The sequence below is a fragment of the Corvus cornix genome, chromosome Z, assembly GCF_000738735.6.
Source record: "Corvus cornix cornix isolate S_Up_H32 chromosome Z, ASM73873v5, whole genome shotgun sequence".
In the NCBI taxonomy this organism is placed as follows: Eukaryota; Metazoa; Chordata; class Aves; order Passeriformes; family Corvidae; genus Corvus; species Corvus cornix.
The window spans coordinates 21,532,112-21,547,171 of NC_046357.1; the positions used below are offsets into that span (position 1 = coordinate 21,532,112).

The 15,060-nt window shown below is 43.7% G+C and overlaps 1 protein-coding gene across 3 annotated transcripts in view; it reads right to left on the reverse strand.

Moving 5' to 3' along the window:
* EPG5 (ectopic P-granules autophagy protein 5 homolog) overlaps positions 1-14,916 on the reverse strand; it is a 55,084-nt gene extending 40,168 nt beyond the window's left edge. For all 3 annotated transcript variants that reach the window (XM_039567047.1, XM_039567048.1, XM_039567046.1), the window contains exons 1-11: positions 14,846-14,916; positions 10,169-11,107; positions 7,732-7,975; positions 6,746-6,882; positions 6,074-6,181; positions 5,033-5,106; positions 3,226-3,334; positions 2,795-2,909; positions 2,090-2,240; positions 1,037-1,192; positions 526-683 (exon numbers count right to left, since the gene is read on the reverse strand). In XM_039567047.1, the coding sequence (XP_039422981.1) occupies positions 526-683; positions 1,037-1,192; positions 2,090-2,240; positions 2,795-2,909; positions 3,226-3,334; positions 5,033-5,106; positions 6,074-6,181; positions 6,746-6,882; positions 7,732-7,975; positions 10,169-11,107; positions 14,846-14,893 (2,239 nt within the window). In that variant the 5' untranslated portion in view covers positions 14,894-14,916. The remainder of the gene's footprint in view (positions 1-525; positions 684-1,036; positions 1,193-2,089; positions 2,241-2,794; positions 2,910-3,225; positions 3,335-5,032; positions 5,107-6,073; positions 6,182-6,745; positions 6,883-7,731; positions 7,976-10,168; positions 11,108-14,845) is intronic.
* Positions 14,917-15,060: the final 144 nt, after the last annotated feature.

Below are 15,060 nucleotides of genomic sequence, written 5' to 3' on the forward strand. Positions count from 1 at the left end.
ATCATTGTGGATGATAATGTGAGTTACTGAAACCAAAACTAGCAAGTTTAGTGGAAAAAAAGAGGACTCTAAAAATACTTTATAGAACTATCAACAATTCAACAGTCAACCAGTCACAAAAAAAAAAAAACTAACAAACAAACCCAACCAAAAAACTGCCACACCAACCCTAAGTGATACAGAACTCTGCACTTTAGGATTTAAACCTCACTCTCCAAATACTATTGAAGGTCAAGATGGGAGGTGATATGAGAATACATGAGGTACCTCCTACATGTCACTCTTGCAGCTCTGAGGCAGCCAGAGAGAAAACAAGGACAGTAAATCTATCAATTGCTGTTAAAATGACGACTTGGACAAACAGCTACAGGAAAACCATGAACTGCCCAAGACATTTCTAAGGCCACTGGACCAGTCATGCTCTCAAGGGTGTATTTAACAATGCAACCTGCAAAGAGTTAAACCCATAGCTGATGCAGCAGCAGCTGAATGGATTAGAATTGGTTCTCTGTGGGGGAATTTTACCTTTGAGTCTTTGCCTGTAGTCAGCAGGCTGCAGAGTAGAGCAGAGCTGCTCCAGGTGCTCGTTGTCGGCACAGTGCATGACAAAGAAGAGCCTCCAAAGCATGCTGCTGGACAAGGTTCCGTAAGGCATCTCGGACATGAACAGCCAGACTCCCAACCTGTTGGATTTGAAGAGGCAGATAGGAACAGGTCCCCCCTGATAAATCCCAACATTTGAAAAGGAGACATCTCCTGCCCACACCTCTGCTGTGCAACAGAATGAGGAATGCGAGGATGGGTATCAGCACCTCAGATTCTGAGCCAACCTCATTCTGAACTGACCAAGACTTCAGAGCTTCTGTCAGATGCTACAATCCATGGCATAATTCCTCCTCATCTTGATGCTACCAATGCACTGAAAAATCCTACTTATTTCAGTCTTGTTTAAACCTTTAAGTATTTAAAGCTACTCCAAAGCCCAGTTTCAAGTATTCAACTCCTCCAAGATGAAGCCAGTAAAGGGACAACCCACCTTTTTGCCTTCAGAACATGTAGAACAGCTCTAAAAAACAGCTCATCAAACTCCAGTTGCAATTTTTCCACGGAGTAGGGGTGTTCTAGTGATCCGTATTGTTTATTGCCACTAACATACTGGGCCCAGTGGTCACTGACATGACACAGTGTCATCCTACAGAGCAGAACAAACAAGCCAAAGGATCATTAAGTATGTCACCACCCCATGAAAACACAGACAAGGACAACCAGATCAGGGTCTAGCCACAAGAGACATGCCCAACATTCTGCCCTCTGGGTTCCAGAGGTTTCTATATAAATTGCATCAGTCAGATTTCTGTGTTCTCCTTCCCTGGTTTTGCAAGAAAACAAGGCTTAACATTCTGTTACAGCAAATTAGTTTGTGTGTGACCTTTGGAGCCTTGAGGTAACTATACAGGATGAAACGGCAGTACAAGCAGTAAGCTCATACAGGAAAAATTACACTGAGAAAGTTACTCCCTACATAACACAAAGAAAAAGATTTTGTTTCTGATTTGACTGTATTCCCCCTTAAGAACACACTCACAGAAGCCATACAGAGGGAATGCTAGAGATTTAAAAATAAAGAGCAACTTTTAGATTTCAATTACATTTACTTACTGCAAAACCAGGATAATTTGCAGGAAGCAAATTAAAAACCCCAAAGCAATTCTGGACAACAATGGAAATAAAGCAGTAACATTGGTTATAGACAGAGGAAATTCAAAGAATTTCTGTTTGTTGGGTTTCAGTGACTACCCAAGACAAACCTAATCACATCACTGATGGAAGTCACACTGGTGTTCCACAGCTCACCTGGCTCCTTTGTACCCACAGGATTCAGAGTTTGCAATTCCCCGTTTCAGATTCCCAGACTGGCTAACCCTGAACTGACCAACTGTCAGAGCAAAACCTACCTGACAATTGTTTGGGTGGGGTTTGGGTTTGTTTTGGTTGTTTGATGGTTGGTTCTGGAGCTTTTTAGCAACTCTGAATAGCAAATACATGTATAAAACAGATTAAATCACACTAGAGAGAAAAATTCTCTTACTTGATGAGTTGGCCAATTCTCTTCACAAATTGTCGGTACCGTGCTCTGTTAAATGTTTCTAACCCCACCGACAGAAGTTCCACTAAGGAGTTTGCAAAGGCAAAAATCTTCATCATCTCCTGGGGAGATGTTTTTTCAGGAAAATAAGCACCTAAGACGGAGACACAAAAATAACAGTAAAAAAAAGAGAAGTGTGAATTATGGATTTTTAAATAATTTGACAAGCACTCAAAGCAACAATTCACCATATAGTGAACTGAAATGTATGCCTTGTTTATGACATGAACAATAAATACCTGCTAAGTATGCAACTACAAATAAACTATGGAGGTAATAAGACCTCTGGCAAGCAATTGTCTTCATGTACTTCCCCAGAGATTTCGAAAAAAAATCAGAGAAAAATCACAGTAACATTACAACTAAGAGACAAGGGGGAAAAATGGTTCTGAAAGCACTTCTGGCAACCAAATCCAAACTAAGGGAAAAGACTCCAATGTTTAGCATGCATATTGCTACAAGGTTTTTATTTTTCCCATACACATGGCATATACTTCCATCTCATCTCTTTAGCCTGTGACCTGTTGCACAGGTTCATTATTACTTCTCACAGAGAGTTCCATGATGCAGTAGCACTCTTGGCAGTGGTAGTCATTAATATAATTAGCATAAGCATAAGGAAGAATAACTCTTTAGCAACCAATTTACCTCCAGACTTAAACCCAAGGACCTGCTGAAAGAGTTCATGAAATGGGAACTGTGACAACAGAGCAATCAAGTCATCTTCCAAGAGTAGAATCCAGCTTGTTTCGGGATCCTCATCCTACAGACAAATACAAGGTGTTGTCAGTAGCTTTACAATAAAACCAATAGTAAAGCGCTTCACTATTGTATTAATTACAGTTTTGTAAGGAGTAACTGAAATATTTGAATTCTCTCTGCTAATACTCACTACTGGAAGCTCCACTCTCTACAGTTATACCACAGAGATAAAAGGAGAGCAAAACAGAAGTAAATTTCAAATCACGCTTTTTATCTTAACAAGTCAGAGTTTCTTCACCCATTTCACAAAGATCAATAAGCTTGAGCAAAAGCATAAAGGACAAAAAAAAGAGAAACAAAAGAAGTGTCTGCTGTACCTCTTCTCCTCCTTCATCTACCAGAGTCCAGTTCCCAGATTCCTTCCCAGATGAAGAGGAACTTTTCCTTTCACTTGGTTTCATATGGCACATGAAGTCCACACGATTTCTGGTTTATAGTAAAAATCAAGTGCAAAAGATTAGAAAATTAAAATTTTTGAATTAATTAGTATTTCAGTTAAGGGAGGATATTAAAAAACCCAAATGCAAGAGGAAGAAATTAGCAAGTAAAGCAGAAAGGCGCCTGGCAGAAAAGGCCCTGGGGGTGCTGGTGCCAGCAGCTGGACATGAGCCCAGGGGTGCCCAGGTGGGCAAGAGGCCAGTGGCACCGGGGCTGTCCCAGCCAGGGTGTGGCCACAGCCCCAGGGCAGGGCCCGTCCCCTGTGCTGGCACTGCTGAGGCACCTCCAGTGCTGGGGACAGCTCTGGGCCCCTCAGGACAAGAGAGACATGGAGGGGCTGGAGCGTGTCCAGGGAAGGGAACGGAGCTGGGAAGGGGCTGGAGCCCCAGGAGCGGCTGAGGGAGCTGGGAAAGGGGCTCAGGCTGGAGCAAAGGAGGCTCAGGGGGGACCTTGTGGCTCTGCACAACTCCCTGACAGGAGGGGGAGCAATTGGAGCAACTGGGCTCTGCTCCCACATTACAAGTGATAGGACCAAAAACAGCCTCAAGTTGCACTAGAGGAGATTTAGATTGGGTATCAGGGAAATTTTTTTCCTGGAAACATGGTCAGGCACTGCAACGGATTGTCCGTGGCAGTCGTGGAGTCAGCATCTCTGGAAGTGCTCAGAAGGCTCATGCATGTGGCACCAGAGGACATGTCAGCAGTGAACGCAGTGGTTCTGCATTAAGGGTGGACTCAACAACCTTAAAGATCTTTCCGAAACTAAACAATCCTGTGATTTTAAATGACTCTAGGATAACCTGGTTCCTGACATTCAGGACCGGAACAAGATAAGATAACACATAAGCCTCAGCTCTTTCAGCAGTAAGAGCAGACCCTGTGGAGGCTCTGAGTTCTGGTATCAACATTTAGAACGTCAGCCCAGACACATTAAGTTAGCCCTTGCTCCAAACACAAGTATCAAAAGGCACTGGCAACACACATTCTCTCAGGATACACTGGTTTCCCCAGACAGAAAGGAAATGTGAAAATAAAATCCTTTAAAGTAAAAGCTTTCAATAATCAAGACTCTCACTTAAGTAAGAGACAGACTATCAAGATCACAGTGACAACCCTAAATACCAGCAGTTTGATTCCTTGACCTCAAAATTTGGGCAGGGGGAGAGGCAAGTTGTGTATTTTATCTGGAGAACGTAACAGATTTCACTAATGACTAATGTCATTAACTAGCTTCCCCATGCACCACATTCCTTCTACATTTTAAAAATTAAAAACAAAAATAAAAAGGATGGAAAATAGATCAAGAGGTCCAACCAGTGTGTACACCAGCTTAACACCTTTACTCAGGAGATTATATTGCAGAGACAATATAAAATACAGGCTATGGTGCAAAGCAAGAGATACTTCAGAACCCACAGTAACAAAACCTGTGGGTCTGTCAGCCTTCACAAGCTATTTCACAGCTGAAAGAAAGCTGCATCATACTGTGTACAGCACAAGGAGGTACTGCCAAGGCTGAATTTTAAGATGAATGAGTAAAACGAGTTTGAATTAAACTGTGAATCTATTTGTGCCCACTTTTATGACTTTACCTGCAATGAACTTTTGGAGTTTTACAAGGAGATTGTGTTGTGTTTTCTACTCTTAAATAATCAGAACATGTTTAAAAGTAATGTTCATACTTACTTGACAGGAGACATAAGCAAGGCAAGAGACTGCATGAAATGAAAGACACCTGATGGGTTATCCAAGACTTTGATCTGAAATTAAATGCAAAAATCTAAGTAAATCAAAATAAGCAAAGGGCAAATTAATCTTAGCAGAGAAATCCACAACTCACTAGGTTTTTGTTAACACTAAAAAGAATCCGTAACAGACAGCACCACACCCTGGTGAAAGTACTGCCATGGCAAAATACTGTGACTTGTCCAAAAGAATTACTTATAAGAAGTAAAGGAGGGGGGAAAATAAAAACAACACATCAAAAAAAAAAAAAAGACAACCTCTCTCTTTGTTCCACATGTAGGTCTGGGCACCAGGGCTAATTCAGACACTGAGCACAGGTGAAGTCGAAATCCTACCACATTAGGTTGATTGGACTCAGTGACATTAAGGGTCTTTCCCACCCTAAATTATTCTATTCCATACTTTTATTGCATTGTTTGCCTTTCTTCTCAGTGTATTGAAGCCCTTTTCCTCTGGCTGTATTTCCAACATTTTCTCCTCTTAGAGGAGCAAATATGTTCTTTGAAAGAACATCCTGGTGCCTTTGGATATCTGCACTCCCTCTGACCTAGACAAAGTGAACCCTTTCCTTTGCCTCTGAACTTCCCACAAAAACCAGTGCCATTTCAATGTACAGGATATAAAAAAATCTGCTCCTCCTGATCCCTCACACATCACAGACCTGATTCCAATCTCACTTCTCATATACAGCTGCTGCTTCAAGTCTAAATACACTTTCCACTTTTTGGAGAACACTCCCAAAGCCTGGTGCATGAGGCCTTGACTCCCTTTCATATGGAATCTCTCCATTAAGAGTGCAGTGTGTTCTGCTGTTACCTGCACATGGCTGGCCTAACATGGATAAAAGCTGCCACCATGACTCCACACACCTGGAAAGGCAGTGTGGGTCATGACAGATTGAGCACGCACAAGACACTCTCCTCTTCTACCCAGGCCTCTCCCACTCCAACCTGCTGACGATAAAGAATTAAACATTCACACCTGAATGAATGGACAAGCCCAGTCGCTGATGCCAGCCGGACACCGAAGGATGTGGTTGAAGAGGAAGAGATGGTCACCTGGACAGCCAATTCTCTGCAGCACAGACACCTAAAGGGATGTATATAGAAATCAAGTAAATAATTTCAAAGTTCATTTTCTCACAGTTTTGCTAACTAGAGTAATACAGCTCCTTTCTTTTCTCACACTTTCTAACAAACCTAAATTTTCAGAGCATGTTACAGGAGAACAATATTTAAAATCTGCTTGCTTGCCTTATGAGCCACAAACCGTTTTCTTCAGTGTAATTATTTTTTCTACACCTGCATTAAAATCTAATTTATTTAGAAATTGGCAAGAACAAAAGTTTCTCAAACATGACAAGTCTGAACAGTTCTACTTTCAAAATAAGTGAAAGCATACTGAGTATTATTAAGTTCACTTTGAGCAGTGCTGGCTGCTCAGGTGCCAGTCCTCACTAATGCTGCTTGACTTTATCAGATAAGGGAATCAATTCTAAACGTCTGCTAAGATATTTGGTTCCTCAAGTAGAACAAACCCCACCAAAAAAAATCATTGCCCATGTGACAGTAAGAGAAAGAGTAACACTTCCAGAAATTATTCCCCAATTCATCCCGTGTGCTGGATCAGACATATCCGTGTATACTCCCTCACCAGTCTCTGCAGCCACATGAGAAGGTCACTGTGAAACTGAGGATCTTCAATAACCCTGCGAGTGAAGCTGAAAAGGACACTGATACATTCCTTCAAGTGGCTCAAGTCTGAAGAGAGATTTTCTGACTGCTTTGAAACTGTAAATTAAAAACAGAATTAAAGAAGCTTTGACAAGAAGTAGCAACATTAACAGTGGGTTTGGGATTGCATAAAAAATTGGTCTCTGTATCTGTAGATACCAATATATTTCAACACAGCTGCTTATTAAATCTGTAAGAGAAGAATACTTAAGAGTACTTTATTTAATCTTATAATTAAGCTCTGGACACTAATTATAAGAAGAATATATTATGGTTACTCTCACAAGAGGCCTTCCCTCAACATCAGCTTTGTAAGAACCACCATTTACTATGCACATAAACTATCTGGGAGTGCAAAGGGAAGAGCACTAGGAAAGAAAAATATCTGGGGCAGGAGAAGGGGAAATACTTTAGCTAGAAGATTATATTGGCACAAACTCAAACCAAACACTTAGGATGAAAACCAAAAAGATTAATTCTAAGCACTAATAGTTTAAGATGTCAAATGGCCTTCCAAGAGGAAGTAAAGCAGGAAAAATATCCAGCTCATTTTAGAATTAGGAAAAAGAACTGTATTAGATATCGCCTTGGACAACAAAAGATTGGGAGTTTGGGTGTCCCATCCACACAGTGTTTCTGTACAGTAATCAGTGTTAGTCTACATCTCAGACAGCAGAAGTCACTCCTGCATTCAGCTTTTACTGCCCAGATGATAAAGTTAAGGGAATGGGAGATTTTCCTGTCAGAAAAAAGTTTCACTGATCCCTACATAAGATCAACAGTTTTTTGTATCAGAAGACAAACACTCCAGTACACAAATTCCACCACAAGACTCCAAAACTGCAGCTGCACAAGGTGCTGGGCACCCTGACCAGGACTGGGAGCAGTCCAGACCAGCAAACACACCTTGTTCTTGCTGCTGCAGGGCCACAGATCTCAGCAGGGATGAGCTGCTGAGCAACCTGTAAACATAGGACTCCACTTGCAAGCGGGACAGCACCGAAGTGTAGGAGTGCAGTGCCAGGGTCTGGTGCACGTGCTCTGCTTTGGCCTCAAACAGCTTCTTCAGCTCCCCCAGCACGCTGTCGTTCAGCTCCACTGTCTGGTAGCGGTGGTGACCCGTCACTTTGCACTGATCTGCACACACACCCTGAAAAGAGAGCAAATATTTTATGTCAGCAGTTCTGACATTTTGCCGGGTCACCGTAACAGAAATCAATCATGATATAACCCTCTCCTAAACGGATTTCAAAGCCTTCATAAGAGGGGACATTTCATAAATGGAAAATACAAACATTTGGCAATATCCTCTGTGCTACTGATTACTGAAGATTCATATCCTTGGCTTCTGAAGAAAAAATATTTTATAAACCCTCAGTAACTCAGGTTTAGAAACAGCCAGAAGTTACATGCCTGCAGCACTGAGAGATGTGAACAAAACCAGGTGTCTCACTCCCAGTGAGTACACCTGCTTCTTAGTTTATAGATTTTCATAAACATTTGGATCTGCTGTTTTAAAGCTAAAACATGTACTGGAACAAAACAAGTATTTTCATAACTCCCACAACTGATAATTTGCAGCAATTCTCCACTGCATGTTTAAAATGTTCAGAAATTACCTACACTCTAACCTTTACCCAAACTGAAATTAAAAGCTGAAATCAGTTTTCCTCTGCCCTGTCTCTAATTCTTCAGCAAAAGAAAACTACAATAAGTAACATTCTTGCTATTCTTTTCATAAATAACATTCCTGTTAATCTTGTATGCAACCAAGAAACACTCCTCAGAACCAGCACTTTGAAAGCTTAGCTTGAAAGCATCCCTGTGTTTCCTAAATCAGAAGAATAAGAATTTTAAATTGGTATAAAGACAACAATTATTCTGGACATAAATATATGTTGAACTGGGATGAAATAAAGCAAGTAGAAATCTTAGACAACTCTGTGATGACCTTAGAGGATGCAAGAGTAAAGCCAAAATTGCTTTCAGTACCAAAAAATGATCCCTGCAAACCTGAGAATCCAGTGAGGCTCAGTGTTATTCCCCAAGAAAAAGGGAAGAATTGAGATCAGTTCAATTCCTCAACTCTGATGAACTGCACTCGCAGAAATAGTAAAATCTACCCTATGCATAGGTGTTCAGCATCTTCAGACAATTTTGATGATGTGTGGGCTATAAACAGCATCAGAACATTTTCATTCACTCCCACTGTAATGCTGAGCTCTGAAGGGAAGTGTCACAGGAGGAGTCTGGGGGAAACTTTTCTGATGTTTGCCCCAAAGAGCTCCATAAACCCCTCTGTTTTGCAGACAAAAATGTTACAGAGTACCATGACCACTCTGGAAGTAAGAAAAACCACAGCTACACTTATGGAACAAGTTACTGCAAGTGGATGGGCCTACACACCCTCTGAGCTACAGGGCTGCTCCTGAGCATGACTCGAGCTCCCCTGCAGCTGCCACTCTGACAGCAGGAATGACATCAATGGAAACTGTCCCTACAGTTGGCAGCAGGCCAGATGGGACATCACTGCTACAGTCACTCCACCACGTGTCCCCCACGCCTGCACGGAGTGCTGTGGTACAAACTTCACCTGACACCACGGGCAGAACTGGGTGTACACAGCTCATTCTTTCTGACCCCAAAAGAGACCACCAATACATCTCCCTGTGCCCTGCACATGTCAGAGGTTAAAAATAAAACAACAAACTTAAGTCTCAAGAGGATGATATTCTGAAGTATTGAGGGTTAGTGGAGAGACAGAAAGCATAGGCAATAATCTCTGGACATGGAACTGTTAGAGCAGGTCCAGAGGAAGCAAAGAAGTTGGTAAGAGGACTGGAGCACCTTTCCTATGAAGACAAGCTGAGAAAGTTGGGACTGCTCAGCCTGGAGAAAAGAAGGAGCATGGAAACCTCACAGCACCTTCCAGTATCTGCAGGGGGCCTACAGGGAAGCTGGACAGGGACTCTTTGTCAGGAACTGTAGTGACAGGACAAGGACTAAAAGGATTAAACTGAAAGAACAGGAAATTTAGGTTAGATACTAGGAAAAAAAAACTTTACAGTGAGTGTGATGAGACATTGGCACAGGTTGCCCAGGAAGGTTGCCCCAATCCTGGCAGTGCTCAAAGCCAGGCTGGATAAGGCCTTGAACAACCTGGTCTAGTGGGAGGTGTCCCTGTCCATAGCACACAGGGTTGGGATCAGATTTTTAAAGTCCCCTCCAACCTGTAACATTCAGTGATTCTTTTACAACAAAACAGCTTAAGTACAATAAACCTGGCAGCAAGTAAATCAATTTCCTATTAGTTTGGGTTCAAAAGTAGGTTCAGCAACAGCACCTGCACAGTTTTCTGTTGTTCCTTGAAAGTCCATAATCTCCCCTTCACATTTTGGCAGTCTGTTGTCATGGCCTGCAGCTCTGCCTCAGCCAGCAGCAGCTGCTTCCTGCAGCGCATGTAGTTCAGAAGCAGCTCGTAGAACTCGTGCCTGTCCTGGTGAGCCACACTCTCGAATTCCTCAGCATAGGAGTCAACGTTCTCCAGCCATGAACAGGGCTCAAAGATTTTCAGCTGCTCCCTGGTGAATGGCACCAGCTCTGGCTCAGAGGGGAGCTCTGGGTACAGCCTCTCGTGGTGCATCAGGGGTTTTACTGCCATGATGGTGGGTCTCTCGTAGGACAGTTCCGAGGACAGGTCTGGATAAACCGACCTGAATCCCGGCCGCGGAACACGTGACTTGGATTTCTCAGAGCGCTGTGAGGTGCTGAGAGGAAGCTTCTCTGAAGAGCAGACGAGAGGATTTCTAACATCTTGTAGGTTTTCAGCTCCTCTGTCCCGCACAAAGCCCAGCACTGTCTGAGGGCCAGCAGCACTGGACTGAAAGGTACTACTCAACAAATCAGAATTTCCTGATCCACTAGCAGCTGCCTCCACAGGGCTGTGAGGTTTGTCCAACTTGTTCTTCTCACTCTTCTCAACATCCCCCTCACATTCCTCCTGGGAAGAACCAGCTTTGACCTCTTCTGCATGTTTGGGAGGCTCCAGAGTGACTGCCAGACCCCCTTCATTTGCTGAAGATAAATGACTTTGGGGGATGTCAGACACATCATTTATAGTTTTCCTATTGTCTACTTCATCTCCAAGTTGAATTTCTGTAAATTCTCCAGGATGTTCCATTTGCACTCTCCCAGCTTGAGAAGACCCTTCTGCCACAGGAGGCAGGAAGACATCATCAGGCTCTTGTACCTGGGGCTCCTCAGTACTTTTTTTCTTTTTTTCCTAAAAAACAAAAAAATTAACAGTGTCACTGCCAAGTGCATCTCTCCATCTTGCATCCCAAATCCCACCAACACCAAAAGTAGCACTGGTCAGCATTATGACTCCAAAAGCCCTTTTTAATATACTAATTTTTGTAATATTAAAGATAAAAACAAATATACCAAGCAAGTCTTTGTTCTTTAGCTGCCCGCTGAAGACTGCCTATCAATGTGTATTTTCTCGGTCAGCTCTTGCACAAGGCTTCAACATTTCTAAGTAAAAATCTATAAATATCACAGGACAAACTGTTTCATTAACACAGAAAATAATCAACATAACAGGACCCTGATACCTAAGAAGAGTCACTCAATTTCACTGTATTGCTAAAAAAAAAAAAAAAAAAAAAAAGTTACTCTGTGATCCAGATCCATGAAAAATATTTTCAAAAAAGTAATTTCAGAACAAAGTGAGTCTGGAATGTAACCCCTAGCTACATTCTAAAACCATCATGATATTTGAACAATTACTGAAATACCTATTTTCAGCAGGCAATACACACTAGAGATGTAGAAAAATTTAACAGTGCCATTAAAATTGTAAATCAATTGAAAATTAAAATTAGTTTGAGGGTAAATAATTCCCATAAACCTAATCTAAAGTGTACATTAGCCTCCTTCCCAAAAGCATAGCACAGAAAATGAACAAAGATTTTGATAATCTGTAAATCATGTGCCAACTTGTAAAACAAAAACTTGGCAAAGTGATTAGCCAATCTGTAAACTGTGTAGAACTAGCAGTTTATTAGGAGCAAAACTGAGGGGTTAGGTCACAGCGCTCCAGTTTTGGGTGACCCAGATAACGTAACAATGAACACAGGTGAAATGAGTACAAGCTTTTAATATGGGGAAATAATAATGGGGAAAAGACAACAGTTTCGGAAACTTGCTCACAGTATCACATGTATTTTTACTAAACATCTGAATGTCTTTGCCTTAAGAGAAAGCATAAATGAACACAGCTCAAATCAAGGCACTAGTTCACCTTGATCTCAAGACTAATTTTACTCTGAACGTATGGTCACAGCTCCTTTACAAAAAAGGAATTACTCAGGCTTTGTTTCATACTGTTTTCTGGTATATTAAAACCTGTAAACACTTCTGATCACAAAACAGCTCTGACTCACTAACTAAAGCTGCAGGTGAGAGGTTAAAAATACATCAGCGCAACTTTTTAAAGCTGGGACTTGTCGTAATTAACATCTCCTGACAATTACCTCAAAGTCAGTAACTTCCACAGGATACTGTATCAGTAAATCATATTTATACAGGGTATTGATCCACACACTTTACAAACACATGCTGGTCCTCTCCCCTCTACAATCTCAACATTTCCTCTTGCAGTCCTCATACAGAATAAACTCCCTTTAGCTCTCATATCAGCCTGCACCCCTCCCGGACACAGCTGTTTTTAAAATTTATGAAGTGCCTTTCAGTTCTCACTCTCCTAGCCAAAAAAAATGGCATAATCATTAAATGGGATTTCATCTGAGAAAGAAGGAGAGAAATCAGGTTCTGAACTAACATGGAAGCAAAATCTGCTTAACCCACATATCAAAGAATCCCAGAACGGTTTGGGTTGGAAGGGACCTTAAAGATCATCTCATTCCAACCCTTTCCATGACCAGGGACACCTTCCACCAGACCGGGTTGCTCCAAGCCCCATCCAACCTGGCCTGGAACATTCCCAGGGACAGGAAGATGGCACCTGCTCATTAGCCTTGCCCCATGCCTGACCACCCTCCTCTCCTTGCACATCATCAGTGACCCTCGAATTCTAAGGACACTTACTACTTTTCAGGAAATATCCCTGAAGTAACCTGAGTGCCACCCACAGAAACAAACAGACAGAGAGCCTCCTCATCACCTTTTCCAGGTGCACTGGCATTGCCACATCACTGTTTGAATCAGTCTGGTGCTTCACAAGTTTAACTTTGGGACTACTATTGTCAGAAAGCCCTGGGCTCCATTCTACCACTTGGCAGCTCCACAGCTGAGCCAGCCTTTCTCTCAGCTCACAAGAATTCCAGCATTTCAAAGGATTACAGCTTTTTCTGTGGCATGGGAATGGAAAAGTCCTTAATGTGACTGACCCACAAACTGTATCCTCAGGCACGCCCGGGTATTAACAGAGGTGAGCACAGTAATAGCAATAGAAATACCAGAAATGGGTCATGTGTAGTACTGGAGAATTCAGGGTTCTCACATGTGACACCTCCAGTGAATTGTTTCACAGTGAATTTCACCTGGCAGAGATGGCTAAAGACTGGAGTCACCACACACGTCCTTAACGAAATACCAGCGTGTCATCCATGACTCACCATCTTCCTGCAGGGAACCAATTCTCTTAGGCAGCAGTTTGAAGGTTTGACTGCCTTGCACACGCCAGGGCGCTGAACCAAAACCAAAACAATGACACAGTATCTCTCCTGGGATTGCTTTTCCCCCAAATCTTTACTTGCCTTCTATTCAAGAAGCACACCCACACCTGACACTTAGATTTAACCCTTGTTTTACAGAACACTGGTCAATTAATTCAGTGTCTTCAAAGAGCTTTGACAGTCATTACTTCAATGCCCTTGCTCTATATGGTTGTCCGTACGGACAACAAGAAAGAGGGAAACATTTCCACTTTGTGAGGTAGTTCAGATCACTCCCACAAACATTCTGTGTGAAGAAAACAAAGCTTTCAGAAAGCTGTCAGTACTAATACCACGAGCAAGGAACACAATCAAAACAGGATAAAAACCTAGGAAGAGTGATACTTAAAAACTGCAGCACCAACTTAAGAAGAAGCAGCACTGTCATGAGTTACATGCGGCCTCGTGTTCTCAGCATTTCAAAGCCAAACCTAGAGGAGATGTAGTATCACAGAAGCACTGAATGACTTGGGTCGAAGGGAACTTAAAGACCATCTAATTCCAACCCCTGCCGTGTCCAGGGACACCTTCCACTATCCCACGTTGCTCCAAGCCCCCTCCAACCTGGCCTTGGATACTGCCAGGGATCCAGGGGCAACCACAGCTGCTCTGGGCACCCTGTGCCAGGGCCTGCCCACCCTCCACAGACAGCAATTCCCTTCCCAATATCCCATCCAGCCCTGCCCTCTGGCACTGGGAAGCCATTCCCTGTGTCCTGTCCCTCCATGCCTTGTCCCCAGTCCCTCTGCAGCTCTCCTGGAGCCCCTTTAGGCCCTGCCAGGGGCTCTGAGCTCTCCCTGGAGCCTTCTCTTGTGCAGCTGAACACCCCCAACTCTGTCAGTAGGACTGTCACCTCACAGTACACTATAACACTGTAAATGCACACAAGTTCCACTGCTGCACATTCCCCCAGCTCTCCCACAGGACACGGGACCCCTCAGGAGGCCGTAGGACAACATTAAAAAAAAACCTTGTTTACATCCTGCTACAGCACAAGGCCTATCACACCCGTCACCCGCCCGGCAAACACGACAAATCCATGGATACGGAGTGCAGAACAGCAGGAAGCACCAGGAATCCTTCTATGAAACAAAAAAAAACTCCCACAGCAGCATCACCCACACACGCTCCCCCACTCTCCACCCTCCACCATGAGAGACCGCACAAACACGGATGTAAACACGGCCCGGCGCGGCCACCCCCATACGCGGGACACCTCCTCGCCGCCCCCTCACCCCCCGCCCGCGGGTGACGCCCCTCGCCCCCGTCGGTGCCGCGGTTACCTTGGCGCGGGCGCGGGCGCGGCGCGGGGGTCGCACGGCCTCGGCCATGGCCCCGCTGCCCCGCGGCTGAGGCGGCACCGGGCCGCGCAGGGACGGGCGGCGGGACACGCCCCCCGCGGCACCGGCCAATCACAGAGAGCGATGGCGGCGGGACACGCCCCCCACGGCACTGGCCAATCACAGAGAGCGATGGGCGGCGGGACACGCCCCCCACG